The 18,150-nt window shown below is 38.1% G+C and overlaps 1 protein-coding gene across 1 annotated transcript in view; it reads left to right on the forward strand.

Moving 5' to 3' along the window:
• Window positions 1-17,898, forward strand: part of RLF (rearranged L-myc fusion) — a 53,455-nt gene extending 35,557 nt beyond the window's left edge. The window contains exons 6-8 of the mRNA XM_009286656.1: window positions 3,518-3,654; window positions 10,083-10,224; window positions 12,741-17,898. Of these exons, the coding sequence (XP_009284931.1) occupies window positions 3,518-3,654; window positions 10,083-10,224; window positions 12,741-17,486 (5,025 nt within the window). The 3' untranslated portion in view covers window positions 17,487-17,898. The remainder of the gene's footprint in view (window positions 1-3,517; window positions 3,655-10,082; window positions 10,225-12,740) is intronic.
• The last annotated feature ends 252 nt before the right edge of the window (window positions 17,899-18,150 follow it).

Consider the following 18,150-nt stretch of genomic DNA (forward strand, 5'->3'; position numbering starts at 1 on the left):
CATGGTATGGAATGTCCCTTTGGCCAGTTGGGGTCAGCTGTCCTGGCTGTGCCCCCTCCCAGCTTCTTGTGCACCTCCAGCCTTCTCAGTCAGTAGAGAATGGGAAGCTGAAAAGTCCTTGACTAGTGTAAGCACTGCTCAGCAACAACTAAAACATCAGTGTGTTATCAACATTATTCTCAACCTAAATCCAAAACACAGCACACTGTACCATACTAGGAAGGAAATTTAACTCTATCCCAGCTGAAACCAGGACACACTGCCTACAGAGTAAGGAATTGTTCTTGGGTTGTATGCTTAAAAGAGCAAGAAGGAAAGGCAATGAAGCTTGTTAAAATACTGGGGAAGGATAGTTGCTTATCGTGAGTTTGCTTGCAAAAATATTCTTAGTTGCTGTGTTGTTTCCGTTGTCAAGTTAAACCAAGTGTTCTCTTCCCTCTGTAATTTCCAATTTGATTGGAAGATTACAAGAACTTAACCTAGGTCTTCCTTGCCCTGCAAACTGTCTATGCTTAATGAAATACTTCTGATATAAAACATCTTCTTTTATCAAATTTTGAGGCAGCAGCTCCTAAATTCTTGCAGCTGTAGCAGCATTATTTAATGTAAATAAGATAATATGCTGCAAAAGAGTAGCCTGCATTTACAGACTCAAGTGTATGTTGTCCTAACTCAGCTGGGGTGAATTTACAGTCTCTGAGCTGAAACTAAATTGCTTTTAATTGGTTCATGGTATATCTCTAGCTCCTGAAAGGTGGGTAAATCTCCCTAGATAAAAAGGGGGCACCCAGCCTGCTTAAGGATTATTAACATAATGTCCTACTAAAAAAACTGGTAGAAGGCTTAGGTTAGTGGTAGGAAATTTTTATGGTGACATAAGAAATGAAATATCTTGTAATGTTAAAACTTTTTCTTCAAACTAAAATGACATGGAAGACAAAGACGAGATAAATCTCACATGGTTGTATGTTCCATGGAATAACTTTGAGGAGTAAACTGGCATCCTTCTTGTTAACAGAATGTGGTGAGGATGACAGCATTTTTCAACAATTCTAATTTAAAATATCTTAGTACTGTTCATTCTGTAGTCCCTGAATTTTCATTCAGCTGTTGGTCTTGCTGGGTTTCTAACAGAAGCACTGGTCAGCATTCCAGGTTTAGTAAACACCCTTTCATTTAGTAAGTGTTTGGTTTGTCACTTAAGTGACTGACTGGATGTTGTTGGATGATTTTAAGCTATGCATTTGGAGTTTTTGTTTTAAATAGTATTAAAAAAAAAAAGTCTGAAATGAGATGGCTTGCTGACAAACTTTGAAATAAACCAGACTTGAAAACAAATTGCCTTGTTGCTTACTCAATGTCCTGAATGTGAGTGAGTTTGGTCGAAAAGAGTCAAATTTCTATGTGAGAAGGAGAGTGAATCCAATGTGCTGTGTGACCACAGGCTGCTCCAAGCGCCACAGACATGCCTGTTGCTGGAGCTGATGTTTGTGCTGGTCCAGTGCACAGCCGAAGTTTCAGGTCTTGTTACAGTGTGAGTCTGAGGAGTAACTGATGGCTATTAAAAATATGGGTTTTATTATTCCGTAGCCTAAGAAACCCTAGGAAGTAGGTTTTAAGTTTGTAGTTTTTAAAACAGTGGTAGTGTTGTTCAGTGATTGTTCCTTTAATGGAACTGGGAAACTGAGCATGGTCTCTGTCAAGTGATGCCTGGCCAAGTACATCACAGATAGGCTGCCATGTCGTCTTCAGATTTGTGGAGGAAACATATCGCATATTTACATGCAGTGACAATTCTTGTTTTTCTAAAAACCAAGACCTAGAAGATCAGGCTTGTATCAAACCACTGCAGGCAGCCTCTTGCATTATTTAAGAATGTTTGCTCCAGTGTTGAAGAGATGGTAGTGTATAATTGTGGAAATTATCAAACACAAAAGTTTGGGTAACTTAGCTTTGTTTTCCTAATTTGCTCTATAAAATATGCTGATGGAAATTGTAATCTATAATGAGTAGGAATAACTGAGTGGAGAAAGGTGGTAGGATACTGTGAGAAGACTGGAGTTGCCCAGCTATCAGACATGTATTCAACTAGACTTCCCACACAAGCTGAAAGCCTGTGTGCCTGTAAGTACTGAAGGTAGATGGGAACATAAGAAGGGTACTGCTGGCAAAGGATGTTGGAGGGAGATGGTATGCAGCAGTATCTTTTTTTTTTATCTGTAATCTAGAACAGCCGTGTTATCTCCTGTGCAGTGATGAACACCTTCAAAATTCTTTCATGTGGCCATTGGTGTGGGCTTGCTTTTCCATATTCCCTAATCTGATGGAGGTGGCACTTGATTTGCAGATATTGTAAGTGCTTATTATCTCTGACATGCAAGGAGCAAAGATATCTGTCCCCTTAGTTAGCAAAGCATTGTCACTTAAATTAGTTCTTGAGGTTTCTCTCTTGCCAGAGCTGCATCAGTGACAAAACCCCTGACCAAAATAATCTGCTTCATTTTACTCTTTTTTCAAATGCAAAACTGACACATCTGCAAGCACTTGCAGCTTCTGAATTGCTCTAAGAATGTCTGCTGCAAAAGGTCAGTCGTGGGTCTCAAGTTGAACACCAAAAGTCAGTGGACCCCAGAAAATGTTAGCATTGCTCAATGAACTCCAGTGTCAAGCCTGTATGGAAAACTGGGGTAATATACCTGCTTCTGCTCTTCCTGCTGAATGACATGTCTGTGAAAATTAGTTTGATACATCTTAACTTCCCTTTGTTCTTTCTATATCATTATTTTTCATGATTACATGGTTTGAATTGTATATGGTAGCAATAGCTGATTAAAGCAGATGTTGCTTGAGTACAGCCTATTCTGTGCAAATGGAATCCGGTGGAAAAAAAAGTATTAAAAATAGTGTTGTCTTAATAGTAAAAGCACTTCATAATTACTGTTTGTGGTCTAAAATACTTGGCTTATAACCAAGTTCATGCCCTGTTTTGATACACAGATAGGTACTACCTTTGAGTAGGCTTTCCAGAACTTCCATGGGATTTGTCTTTCCTCTAAACACTTCTATTTTTAACATCATGCTTTGGAGTGTGATTCTTCAGAAGCAGCGCTTATGGACAAAGAGGACAAGAAACTGGCTTTTTCACATCTCTTGACCTTTTTGGACCTGGGATTTAATTTTCAAAAGGAAAACAGGGATGCCTGCAAGTGCAGAGAAGGAATGCGAAGTTTTAGATAGACTGTTGCCTGTATGTAAGTATTTTGCTAAGCTACCCAAAATGGAAGATGGTCCCAAAGAAAACTAATACTGAGAAGGGATCAGAAATAACATATGTGAACTTCTCGTGCCATTCTGTAGCTGAAAGTTGTGTTATGGACTCTGGGTATTAAAAGGAGACAATGTTTTGTTCATGCGTTTGTGAGACTGTTTCCTTTGATACAGTAAACATGCATTTCTTTTGTAAACATGTTGACAATAAAGTGCCTTTTCTTTTAATTTTCTTTTTTTTTTCTTTAAGATTGCAAAGGTGGATTGCAAAGAAGTACTGGACATCATATGTAATCTGGAATCCGAGGGACAAGAAAACACTGCATTTATTCTTTGTACAACATACCTTACTCATCAGCTTCAAACAGCAAATGTGTATTGCTCTTGGTAAGTAATAAGTATTACTGCTACTCTTAACTGTTCCTCGCTGGCTTCAATGTAAGAGAATTGAGCTAATATAGTACAAAAATATGTAAAGAGAGTGGATACATCTTTAACTTGAGAAGTACATCAGGCTGAAGTACTTTCTAGATAACCTGTGACAAAATAAATAAGGACTCGTACAGTAATAGAGTAGTTGGTCAGACAAAAGTAATGTTTAAATAATTTAAAAATGAAACAGCACTTATTGTTGGCATTGAGTAATGCTTCAACAATATAGTAGCTCTGTAAGTAGTGCTCGATCAGTGCTGTCTGGGTTGATATTAAACCCCTAAGCTTTGTGGTTCCACAAAGTATGTTGTAATTTAGTTCTTCCCTCTTGAATACTTAGACCCATGAGAGTTTGATGCCTTTTCTCACTTCTTCCACAGAGATGTAAGTGGTAGGAATGTGCAGAGGCAGTACCCTTTAACTTCTCCCCCCCACACCACCACCAGAGAGCCTTTTTATATTTTTGTAACTTCTATAACTCTGAGAATTATAGTACTAGATCTTGGCCAAATTGTGACTATAAAACTTCTCTGCCCTCTTAACTGGCTGGAGCTACAAAACTTTTTGCACCTCTGTTTCAGCAGTGGCAAACTGGTAGAGCCAAAGCAGGGAAGCTGTTTTCCGTCCCTTACAAAATGGGTTTATAGTTTTGGCTTTCAAGGCATAGCTAAATGTGTAGTTTTTTCCTGTTTAAATGCTGATCTGGATAAAGCTTTACATTACCAGACATCTCAAGTATATCTTGGGAATTTGGATTCGGTCGGCTGTGGCATTGTTCATTTACTCACTCCACATTTTAAAGCCATTAAGAAAAGTTTTCATAGCACTTAAGTGTCAGGCAGGATGATTGATAGCTTAGCCTGGTCCAATCATCTGTACAAAAAGGCCAGAAGTATTTACATGTTGCTTCTGTTTCAGGCCAGAAATGTCTTTCTGAGCAAAAACATACCTTGTAGAGAGAAATGAACGTGTGGAAGACTCAAGAGGGGAGAGTCCACCACACTTGAAAGTTCTAGAGGCTGACTGTTTTTCACTACCAAAATGTGTCATTAGAGATTAGAGCCATGTCCAAAGAGATACGAGGCTGAAGTCTGTCCCATGATCTTTTTTTAAAGAAAAAAACAAAACAAACGGCAACAACTAACATTCTTTCAGGGTGAACTAACAAACCACAACAACTAACATTCTTTCAGGGTGAACTAAATGACTTGCTGTTGTCCATGGAGACTTGTTAAGCAGTTCTATCTAAAAGCTGTATCCCTAGGGTGCAAATGAAGAGAGTTGGACTTCATGGGTAGCTGAGACTTTTAAACTATTGGAACTGCAGAACAGACTTCAGTGATGTAGCATTTATTGTTACAGAATAACATATCTCTTTTTTTTTTTTGGCTTGCAGTACAAAGTCTGAACTGAACCTAGTTAGAATTTGAATGAAAGTTTCAGGTCCTGTAACTCTGTCTAACCTATGTTTTCTCCTGACTAATGAGTCAGGAGAGATCAATTAGAGCTGTAGATTTCTCATTTCCATGCCAGTCTGGCACATGATGGGGCCTGCCTAAGGCTAAGTCTACACAAAAGGTGTTGCAGCTGTAACATGAGTAGGTACTGCCACACAGCTTTAAAATTGGCTAGCCTACATGACAAGCAGTGAAGGCTTGAAGATACAAATGTTAGCACAGTCTAGCAACACAAGTATGTTCCTACTCACAGAAGGTGTTAGCAGGTTTGTCACTCATGCTGAAGTCATGTCATTATGTCTGATCTGTTGTTAGTGGTTGTTCAAATGAAAGGTGCTGGTTCAGACTGTGCTTCTATGTCCATGCATGCCACAGTTGCCCCCTCTGCTGCTGTCTGGACAAACTCCTCAAGTTCCAGCTGGAATCCCCCAGGGATGAGACAGGAGATTGAAGTCTTCTGTCTAACACTGAAATTGTATGGGTGTATAAATTCAAATTCTAGTACCGTACATAGCAGTCCTTGTACAACAGAATTGCACACAACTGATGTGGTCTGTATCCACTGAAGAGCAAAGCTTCCAGGATGCTGGAGCCCAGATTGAAGAAGTTCACCTTCTGATGGACTTCTGTCTTGTGAAACTGGTGTAATACTTCTTGACCATCAGATTACTTTCTCACTTTGAGGCTGTACCTCTAAGTCTGTTTAAAAAAGTACTCTTGCTTGAATATAAGGATGCCTTGCTGGTCTAATGGTGAACCGCTGTTTGGAGCGGCCTTTTTTATTGACCTCCACCTACTTTCCCTGTGGCAGATGCAGATCTAGTGATTATATAGCCACAAGGTAGATGAAGTCAAGTGGCTGATATGACATAAAACTTTTAATTTGGAGGATTACTTTTGTCAGATCAGCCAGCTTAACTGATGAGGCGTGAGATTACACATTACAGATGTAGTGGATATTATGGCTCACAAAAATGATGAGGCCTCTGCTCCATACAAACTGTGGTGATCACTGAAGTCATTGTAGAGCTGATTTGAATCAGTACCCTGGAAAAGAGATAAGGTAATGTTGTTTTCTCTGTATTAGTAAACTGAGCTCAGTCAAAAGCATGACAAATGTCAGAGCTGGCTGGAAGGACAGGAAATGTTAAAATGGACTCGCTGCAATATGCATACTTAGCCTAATCCTACAGCTAAAACTAATGTGGAGGAATCACACACTAGAAGTTGCTTGCTAGCCATTATATAGGCTTAAGTACAGCATAAATATACACTTAAACTATTTAGTTAAATTGAATACATAAACTGAGATGTACTCCTTTCTGTGACCAACTGCTGGTTTTAAGGGGCAGCAATTGCTTAATTCACTTCAAAGAAGGTCCTGTCTGGTTCAAAAAGACAGGATTGTAGTTGAAAGGTTATTTTACTCTGCAATGCTTGATCTACTGATGATTTGGACTCTGCTTACAATTTTTCCAGCATGTCATTAACACCTTTTGGATTTTGATTGTTAATAATAAAATGTAACTTTCTGTTGTGTGTATTTAATCATAAGCCTGCATAATGGTGTTTCAAGTCAATAAATGATTTAAGCTTTAATCAGTTTTCATAGTGTACTTCTGGTGCATTATGTAACTTGATAGACCAGAACTGAGTGGTGACTAAACCATTTACTAAAGGTCTTTGAGAGGAGAGCAGGGAGTAAGAGGAGCAGAGACCCTCTGGTACAGTATCGTTTGCAGGTCAGCTTCCCTTTGTGCTGTTATGGATTCGGTTCAACAGACAAGCCCTAGCATATGTACTTGGAAGCATTCCACTCATCTGTAGGATCCTTAAATAAAAATGTTTCTTGCAGGATCTTCTGGATCACGTCCTTGATTTTTAGAGTAGCAGTACATTGATGAAACATATTTTGCTAGCCCCTGGCTGGCCTTTAACAGACACCGTAAGCAAGCAGTGTTGTCCAATGCAATCGTGCTTACTGCCAGCCACCCATTCCCATTATTCTGCTCCATATCTTGCTTTATGCAGTGTCAGAGTGAACCAGCATAAGTGATCCAGATTGAAAGTATTCTGGTTTAGACAAAGGAAAAGACCTGTTGACAGCTGTGAACAGCAGGTGAAAGGATGCTTTTGAGACTATATTAGTGTGGATAAGTGTCTTACGTAGTGGATGAAGATGGAGCTTTGGTGCCATACTCATACTTGAGCCAGTCCTAGCAATTTGCTGCTGCCAAAAAGTGGAAGATAAATTCTTGCCTTATTGTGGTGCTAGCTGCACAAGTCTGCCTCGTCTGTTGTTCTGGCTCTGGGCCCATCTGACCTGTAGTGAGCACATTCATCTAACCCAATCAAAACTCTCTATAGCTTTCTACAGATTAATGCTTGGTTAGTTTACCATGTGGTCAGACAAGTACCAGCGAAGAAGTGCAACACTGGTGCTTCTGGAAGTTGTAGGCTGTTAAATCTATTCAGCTGTAACATCACTCTCAGTCTAGAAAGGGAAAATCTACCTCCCTGCCCTCCCATCTTCACTGCTCTAGCATCTGCCTGATGGCACAGTGCTAACTCTCCAATCCAGCACAAACCTATTATTATTATTCTTGCATGTTTGGAGAGGTTAAGCTATTTCATTAGCTTAGCTCAACTCATCCTGTAGCCTCAAGTCTGTAGCTCCAAGAGAAGATTAATAAACCATGTATGTATGTGAATTAGTGCTGTTGGTGTGAAGCTTCATTTCACAGCTGAAGATGAAAGCAAACTTAGGTTTGTATATGTTATTCCTCACCAAAATTGGCAGATTTTGTGATGATTGTTGCTGATAATCATAAAATAATGTGTAATGCTACTTTTAAGACTGGAGGTATCTTCCACGTTTGGAACTTTATCTAAGAAGTAGTGCTGCTCTGGGCAGTAGTTCTGAGCTAGCTGATTGCCTTAGTCTCCAAGGAGTCAAGCAATTAATCAATCCATAAAGTAACGTAATCTTTAGCATTAACACAAGTGGCTTTAAGTATAAACTGTAGCTAAGCACAACTTCAAAAAACTTCTCTCCAGTCTGATACGCTAGTAAGATTTTTTTTTTTTTACACTTCTAAGTATTACTAGATATCTTTCTGTCTGGAGTTCTTTCTGTTCTCTGCACTGCCTCACATCAATTTTGAAATGGAAAATTGCCCAAATACTGAGAGTTGTCCTTTCTTGCCTTTCCATATGTGCGGAGATTATCTGAGGAACACTTCTGCATCACCATTCTTGAGGGCCCCTTCCAACAACGTACTTTAGCTTTGCAGAAAGAAGGGGTGGGATGAGAAAGAGAACAGGGCAAACACTGAAAACTTTTTGCTCTGCCAAAACCTCTTAGGAATAAGGGATTATCCAGAGTGAAGCCCTTCTCTCACTATTCTTCCAACTCCCAACTATGTAAATGTACTCAATAGATACACAAGATGACTGATGTCTTGATAAACTATTTTTCAAGTTTGTTTTGTTTCTGTTGTGGTGATGCTGAGTTAAAATTTTTTGTAATACTGGGGGTTTTTTGCATATATTTATTCTGTGCCTTCCTTGTGTAAGCTTCCCTTCATACAGTTCTTCCATGTTAGTCATCCTGATGTTCAATTAAATTTTACATTTTGTCAGCTTCTTGGGGCTAAATTGCAGTAGAAAAAGTTGCTGATATCTCGGGTGTCTACCTTTTTTTCCTCTCTAGTTTTGTTTTAGGATTTAAAATTAAAACACCTTGAATTATACTGCTTGTATATTTGTTTCTTGTAGGCATATCTAGCTTCTCAGCTGTCTCTTCCTGACTATGAAAGGCTGTTAATTGCATTTCTAGGCCTTTAAACAAAACAAACAAAACCCCCCAAACAAACAAAAAAACCCAAAAAACTGTTACCAGTAAATATTGTCTATTTTTGTGTGATAAATGTATCCCAGGTCAGATCCATAACAAGGCCTCATTCCCTTTCACTTGGCTTACGGTTCAAGAGTAGGATTGCAATAATTCAAAGAAAAAACCTTGCCAATATTCAGTGTAAAGTTTGCCTAGGTCTGTTTTCTTGATTTTTGGTTCTAGAGGCTATGACTGACCTTGCATCTAAAAACCTGTACGTATAATTTGATGCACAGAGTGGTTAAGTTAGCAAAGGTGAAGTTTGCTCTGCTAAAGGAACAGAAGAACTACTTTTTTCAAGTGATATAAAAGATACAGATCCTGTCACTGCTGCTTTTCTGTTTCTGTGGCACTCATTGTGATGGCAAAGCAACACAAAGTGACAGATTGCATCATTCAATGGCTGTGTTGCCTTGGTTATAGTAAATTGCTTAACAGAACAGCTCTGTGCTCAAATGGTACAAGCAGTAAAGCAGATAACTGCTCAAAGACAGTAGACAAAGCCCTCAGCTTACATATCCCTTGTGTAACACTTTACGAAGTGTGTTCTGTTAGAGGTATCTTTTAAAGCACTGAGTGGCAGTTACATCACTTGAATGCTGGTGTCAACATCTAAGCTACTTGCCTAGTGGGAGAGAAGTGGCTACTTTACACTATGATTCATCTTACCTATTTTAAACTTGTATGTGAAAAGTAAAGTCTCTGCCAGTGTACGGTTTTTTTTCTTTTCTAGAAAGGAAGTCTGTGCAGCTATAGATGCCTGTATTAAGTGAGATGAATCCCATTGCCAGTGTCTTTCCCCATTAAATAACAAGAGATACACTGTGTTTTGATCTGATGCTTGTTTAGAAGTAAGGCACAGTAACAGTTCTCTTCAGCATCTCTTGGAGATGGAGACCTGATTGAAGTGTGTGCTGTTTTTTAATAACACTTAAATTGTTGTGGCGTCAACTCTGAACTAAAGTGTGTAGACTCTGGACAAATTGTGTATATCTGCAATGTTCTTACATTCTGTCTTCAACTCTCTGCAGGGAACTGACACTTTTCTGGAGCAAACTGCAGAGAAGAATAGATCCTTCTTTAGATTCCTTTTTGGAGAGATGTCGTCAGTTTGGCATCATTGCCAAGACGCTACAGCATTTATTTTTCTTGATAAGAGTCATACAATCTGAAGTAAGTAAGCTGCAGTCCAGAGTCTTTGGACACAGCCAGAACTGTTTACATGTATTTATTGTTTTCTTAATAATTCTACTGAACTGATATGAAATATAGCTTATTTCATTACTCATACTTTCTGATTAAGTGCCTAATAACTTACTAATAAAAATCTGTGAAAAATGCCTGCCATTGTAGTTTTGTGTCAGCTTGACACATTGAAGTGACCTTCAGTCAGTGTGGAATGGTTTGTTTGTTACTCTGAAAATACAGTATGACAGCATTTTGCAAACAAAGCATAGCTGTGTTTTGATCTGATGCCTGTTTAGCAGTGACGCACAGCAACAATTTTCTGCAGCATCTCTAAGAGATGGAGACTTGACTGAAATGTCTTATATTTTTGTATTCTGAGAAAACACCTTTTCCTCAAAATGTGTGATACAATCACATCTGGACTTCTACCTTCTATTCTGATGCCTATCTTTAGAAAGTTGCAGGAAAGGTTCAAGAGCTGCTTAACAGCAATTTTTATCAACTCGTAATCTCTGTTTGAGGAGTAATGGAAAGACTTTAATTGATCCATCTACCCAGGAGGCAAATAGAGCATGCTCTTCATAAGCAGAGCAGAAGGGATAGCTATAGTTAGTCTGGGTAGTTGCTCAATAGGATGTTTCTGTCTTCCTTTGTTGGCTACTCTGATTCTTGAAATTGGTTAGACGGAAATTTCCTGTGTCTGGTCACTATATGAGAGTAGATTTGTGGAGGGTGATTATGAATGAAAATTAATCATGCACACTTTAATGGAGGAAAAATAAGCTATGTGATAATAGGTTTTTAACTGTTTTAGTAACAGTATTACACGGATCATGGACCTTAAATTAGATATGGGATTTTCCCTTAGGAATGTCACCATTTCCAAAAGATTTCAGATATTTCTTCTGAAAAACAGCATAGTTTTGCATATGTAGAGTAGAATTTGCCCCATGAACTTCAGTTTCATGAATGTTTCAATTAACAGTACCCTCCCAAATTTGCTCATCTTTTTGCATTCTTATATGGACATAAGTTAATTCAGAGTTAAGGCATCAAATGGATTATGGATAAAACAGACAAGGTTCCTTTTTTTCAATTAAATTTCTCTCCAGCTTCAGGTTTGTTTGCCTGGGAGTCTCTTTCACTGACTAGAGTTAATCCGGTGAACCAAATGAGTTATCAAGTATGATTTGATAAAAGAAGAGCAAGTATCAGAGCCCTGTTTTAGAGTCAAAATAGAGATTAGAAAGGTTACATGATTGTCCTTCTGACAGATCATAGAGGAGACTCCAGAACTGTAATTTGGCAAAGATTAATTCTGGTAGTGATTGCACAGAGAAATGTTTGCTACTAGTTTCTCTAAAGTTGGCCTATTTCTACTTTTAAAACATGTTTGCACGTGTGTGCACTTTATATATAAAGCATAATACATTGTTAACTACATACCAGTTCTGTGTTTCCTGCTAAACCATATTAAAATTTCTTCTCCTGGGGAAATAGCTTTTTTTATTGCTGTCTAGCAAATTAACACTGTTTATTGAATTAAAGAAATATTGCATGACTTCCAATAGGCGGTGCACAGTGAGTATAAGAGCTTGCTAATTCTTTTAACTTGTTCTTAGTTCTTTTGGATCTTTACCATCTGAGCTGGTGTGGATGTGGTTGTGTTAGCCACATGTCATCTCGCTACACTATTCATAAATACCTTGACTGTTAACGTATCTGTAGTAACAATGACTAAATAGTTACTTCACGCATTCAGATTCTTTATGCTGAAAAGTATGCTTTTGGAACAAGGTAACTTCCAATTTTGTCTGTGTAGAATTTGGAATATACTATTTTTTTAAAATGAGCATGTGAATAATATTTGTAGGTATCTTCTTGATACTATCGAGCAGCACCTCAAAGTTGCATAGACTCCTCAGAAAATGCTTGGAAGTGAAATGCCAGTTATCTTCATCAGGAATCATTTCTGCTACTGTACTGCTTATGCTGTTGAAGGTTATTTTGTTTCAGGGTGTGAATTTACATTAATTTCCTTATTACACAGTACCGCATGTTCTGAATTAATATCCTGTGTGGATGCTGCGGGAGGAATGTATATGGAAGACTTACACCATTCTCTTTTAGACATCTGACTTAGTTATGATTGAGAGTCACTCAATGAAGAGAGAGAGGAGTTAGAAAGATGTTTTGCAACATCTAATGCCTAAACTAGTTCGTGTGACTCCTCCACAGAGTGCACTAAATGTGAAGTGGCTCCCCTTGCTCAAAAAATACAAGAGGTTCCTCACATAAAATAAACTACAACTTTTTAGACTATGCTTGGTGACTCGGGCACTTAACGCTCAGAAGCCTGAATACGTTCTGAATGGGCTGTAGTCTATTGGATGCTCTCATTGCACGTTTTTTTCATAGAATAGTTCTAGAGAGAATGTACTTATCAAAGAAAAGTAACATTTGTTTTGTGGCTGTTTGTTGTTTTGTTTTTTTTTAAACAGGCAGAAGAAGCAGGACTCGCTGTGTCTGTTTTGTTATGCGTGAGAGCCCTTCAGATCAGATCAAACGGAAGCGATGAAATGAAGACATCAGTATGTAAAACAATTGCATGCCTTTTACCAGAAGACCTTGAAGTTAGAAGAGCGTGTCAGCTCACAGAATTTTTACTTGAGCCAACTTTGAGTGGATTTAATGTGTTGGAAGAGCTCTATATGCAACCAGATCAAAAATTTGATGAAGAAAATGCACTGGTTCCAAATTCACTCCGTTGTGAGCTGCTGTTAGCTTTAAAAGCATATTGGCCATTTGATCCTGAATTTTGGGACTGGAAGACTTTAAAGCGACATTGCCTTAAACTGTTAGGGAAAGTAGCTTCTGATTCCGAGGATGATGCAAGTTGTAATATGTCAATCAATGAAACAGACATGTTAGAAACTTTCTTTAGTGACTATGATGAGGCAAAAGAACATAAATACTATGATGGAAAAGACACAATGAACCACCCTAAAGAAAAAGCAAGAGTAAAAAAACCAATTGGTTCTTCAGAAAGATACCAGAGATGGCTTCAATACAAATTTTTTTGTGTGCTTTGCAAAAGGGAGTGTATAGAGGCTAGAATACTGCATCATTCTAAGATGCATATGGAAGATGGTATTTATACGTGTCCGGTGTGTACAAAAAAGTTCAAGAGAAAGGAATTTTTTGTACCACATGTGATGGAACATGTTAAAATGCCACCTAGTAGAACACACAGACCTAAAAAGAAAATAATACTGAAAAAAGAGAGATCACCACAAAAGACAACAGCTTCCAGCAGCCCGCCCCCAGCGTTTCAGGAAAAGTCACATCAGCCACAGCTGCCTGAAAACTTTGAAAATGACACACATGAATATGTCACATTTAGCCAACTGGAAAATTGCCAGCTACAAGACAGAGACATCTATCCATGTCCCGGAACGGACTGTTCTAGAGTATTTAAACAGTTTAAATACTTAAGTGTACATCTGAAAGCTGAACATCAAAACAATGATGAGAATGCAAAGCACTACTTGGATATGAAAAACAGGAGAGAGAAGTGTGCTTTCTGTCGCCGACACTTCATGACATCCTTTCATTTGCGGGAGCATGAACGTGTGCACTGTGGACCTCAACCGTATATGTGTGTGTCAATGGATTGTTATGCTAGATTTGGGTCAGTTAATGAGCTTCTCAATCACAAACAAACACATGATGATCTTCGTTATAAATGTGAGCTAAATGGCTGTAATATTGTTTTCAGTGACTTAGGGCAACTTTACCATCATGAGGCACAGCACTTCAGAGATGCATCGTACACCTGCAACTTCTTTGGTTGCAAAAAGTTTTATTATTCAAAAACTGAATTTCAGAATCACCTTGCAGTGCATAATATTGAAGTGTCAAATGGGGAAGTGAAGCAGACACTAAAACTTGAAGAGTCGGTTTCAAAAGACAAATGCAGTTATCTTCCAGAGTCTCAGCTGCTTGAACAATCTGAAAATTCCAGTCTGAATGATAACTTGGATCCCTCAGGCTCTCAGGAAATTCCACAGATAAAGGAAGAAGCTCTCTCTGACAGTGAAGATCTAGACAGTGAAAGTAATTGCAGTCTTCATTGTGGGGACCACAGCGCAGATGCTGCAGTAAACCAAGGCCAGGTGTCTCCTCTACTGATTGAAACAGTGGCTCACAATCAATCAGTTCCAGGTTTTCTCATGTCCCAGGAAGGAGTCTTCCATCCAGCAGATGTGAAACAACAGTGTTCCAATGTGGCAGTTTGCTTTGATGAAAAAAAACTTTCCTGTAGTTTTGAAGGCTGCTGTTCCACACACAAAAATTCCAGAAGTATGCAAAAACACCTTCGCAGGGCCCATCCATATAACTTTAAAGGTAAAAAAAATACGGAGATGAAAACTAAAGACTTTCTCGATCTGTTGAGTGATGCTCAGGACAGTAAATCCCCTACAGACATTAGTACAGAGTTAGGTCATAACTCAGATAAAAATGGTGACTCTCCAGAAAGCTTGTATTGTACTATAGATGCTAAAGGAAGCAATGGCCTGAAGGAAGAAACTTGTCCTTCTTCCCCAGAAACATCTTTTTATGACAGTTCTAAAGAATCAAATCTTGAAGATAACATGTTGGAACTAATGTTAGGCTTGAAACATCTAAGCTTAAAAAATTCTAACATCCAGAATTCTTCAAGACACAAGCCTTTTTTGGGCTCTTTACAGTCCTATTCATCTAGGGATGCCAAGTGCCCTGAGTCAGTAGATGAAACTACCTCAAAATTTCAGCTTCAAGAACAACAAGATAATTTACCCAGCCAGTACCTTACTCAACTGGCAGCTAAACCATTTTTCTGTGAATGTCAAGGATGTACGTGTGAATTTGTGACCAGAGAAGCTCTCTTAATGCATTATGTTAAAAAGCATAACTATTCAAAGGAAATGGTTCTTCAGTTAAATATGTTCCAGCATCGGTACTCACCATTTAAGTGTCACATTTGCCAAAGATCATTTACAAGAAAAACACACCTTAGAATTCACTATAGAAACAAACATCAAATTGGCTGTGAGAGGGTAGCTCACAAGGTATGTTCTAATGAAAAATTTGATCATGTAGGTTTATGTACAGATGACATGCATAAAAATAGCACTGTTCCAACACCTGTCTGTGCAACCAACGTTGAATTCACTGAACATTCAGACCACTCTGAACAGCTGTGTCATCCCAAAAAGGAAGACTGTAGTTCCGAGACAGATTTGGAGTCCAGTGAAGAGACAGACAATAATGTAACAAGAAAAACATCTAACATAGCTTCTCTGGACGGTCATAGGGAAGAACTGGAAGCAAGACAGGGAAGAGGAAGCAAAAGAACAGTTGCTAAAGGAAACTTGTGTTACATATTGCATAAGTACCACAAACCATTTCATTGTATACATAAAAGTTGCAACTCAGCATTTACCAACCAGAAAGGTTTGATTCGCCATTATAGAACTGTTCACCAGTATAATAAGGAACAGCTCTGCTTAGAAAAAGACAAAGCAAGAACAAAAAGGGAACTTGTCAAATGTAAAAAAATATTTGCATGCAAATACAAAGAGTGTGGTAAGCGTTTTTTATGTTCTAAAGCTCTTGCTAAGCATTGTAGTGACTTCCATAATGAAAACTTAGAGGATCAAAAACTGCTTTCTGAAGCTGAATCTGCAAGATTTGCTTGTAACCAAGCCCAGTGCCCTGCTGTATTTTATACCTTTAATAAGCTTAAACAGCACCTAATAGAAGAACATGCCAATGAAGAAAAATTAAACAAAGATTTTGAAATCCATTGTGACCTTAATGGCTGTGATCGAATTTTCACAAATTACAGTCACTACTCTCAACATGTATATTTCCGACATAGTGAATATTATGATAGTCTCTTTGGAAATCAGAAAGAGGAGGAAGATAATCAAGATAAAGATAAAAATGAACAAAGCTATTTGAAAGACAGTTTTGACATAAGCAAGCAGAATGGGAAGCAGTTAAAAGAAAAATCTAAAAGAATTAGCAGAAGTAGAGAAAAGCATTTGATGAATTTCAAAACAAAAGAGGAAGCCCTACAAATGTGCAAAGAGAAGTCTAACCAGACCCAGTACCCTTGCATGGTTCAGGGATGTTTATCTGTTGTCAAATTGGAAAGCAGTATAGTGAGGCACTATAAGCGTACACATCAGATGACCAATATGTATATAGAGCAACGGATTCAGAAACTTGTTGTTTGTGTTAAATGTGGCATAATGATTGAAAAACAGTCCTGCTCCGAAGCAGCTTTAGACTTGGATAAAAAAGATGTAAAAGTTAAAGAGGATAAATCAGCTAATCCTGAGTATGTGCAGGAAAGTGAAAAACCTCATGTTTCAAATACTGACTGTGATCCTCAAGATGTAAGCAATGAAGACCAAAAAAGATGTCCATCGAGTAGTGTGAGTTTTGATGCGAGTGCCTTTATGTATTCAGGCACTTTAAAATATAACCACAGTTCAAAGAACACCTGTTTTGAAGAGCATAACATCAGGGAGACAGTTATGTGTAAAACTGAAGATTTTTCTGAAAATAGTGAAAGAGAGAATAGCTCTTACTTCTCCAGTTTACAGTTAGAGTTGCCAAGAGAGAAGGACCCAGAAGGATGTCAACATAGTGCAGTTAATCAAAATGCAAAAAGAAACGTACTTTGTGCTACAAAAGACAAATTTCAGAAGCCTCCAGTGTCCAAGCCATTTGATTTAAAGACATATAAACCAATGGGATTTGAGTCTTCATTTTTAAAATTTATTCAGGAAAGTGAGGGAAAAGATGACGATGATGATGATGATTTTGATGAGGTAGTAGAATGGGAGTCTTCTGAGCAGTTGCCAGTAGATAAAACCTTGCAAAAAGAGGGAGACGGTGAAGGGGATACACCAGTAAACAACTTTGTAAATGACAAAAATGTAATCATAACCCAAAATAATCATGGGCAGCTAACAGAAATCCAGCCCTTGTTGTCAGAATCGTCATCTGCCCCTTCTTTAGAAAATTTGAGGGCTATCTTGGACAAGGCACTAACGGACTGTGGAGACCTTGCCTTAAAACAGCTTCATTACTTAAGACCAGTAGTTGTTCTTGAAAGATCCAAGTTTTCCACACCCCTCATAGACTTATTTCCAACAAAAAAGGCAGATGAACTTTGTGTAGGAAGTACGTAAGTAGTTTTGCTTAGAGCAGAGATTGCCTCCACTACTGCTACATGGGGAGAACTTCAAATTAGAACAGTAATTGTTACAGTACCCACTGTTTAGGTTAGTTTAGACTGTTTAATTCCATGAATGTATAATATCTGTCAAAAGTATTGGCCAAGTTAATTTAGCTCCCCATTTTTTTCAATGGACTATGCTGATTTTGGTGCTATTTAACACATCAGAATACTGGGGGCTTCCTCTTGAAGAGTAAATGTGCATGATTGTATATGGAACAAGTACTAGGGTACCAGGGTTTGGGGGGCGATGGAGTTATTACTTGACTTGAATGTGCACCCTAGGGTGCTTTGTGTAACATATTGTACACTACAGCATCTTATATTTTTTGAGTTATGAGTTTCAATAAATTACAGTTTTTCACCCATTTGTTTACTGTACAGTAAGTCTTTAATGTGGTTTACTTGTAATTGAATTTGGGACCATTTTGAGTGTATTGGACAATGTTGCTTAAGTTTTATGCATTTGTAGATAATTTATCAGACTGATGAAACAGTATAGATACAGAAAAGTAAAGTATTACATTTTATTTTATAATATTCTCTGTGCTTTTTTCAGACTTGAAAGAATTATAATTAGTACAGGCAGAAAGCACTTGCCAGACTTAGAGATGAGA

This window comes from Aptenodytes forsteri, unplaced genomic scaffold (genome assembly GCF_000699145.1).
Source record: "Aptenodytes forsteri isolate BGI_AS27 unplaced genomic scaffold, ASM69914v1 Scaffold40, whole genome shotgun sequence".
NCBI classification, from domain to species: domain Eukaryota; kingdom Metazoa; phylum Chordata; class Aves; order Sphenisciformes; family Spheniscidae; genus Aptenodytes; species Aptenodytes forsteri.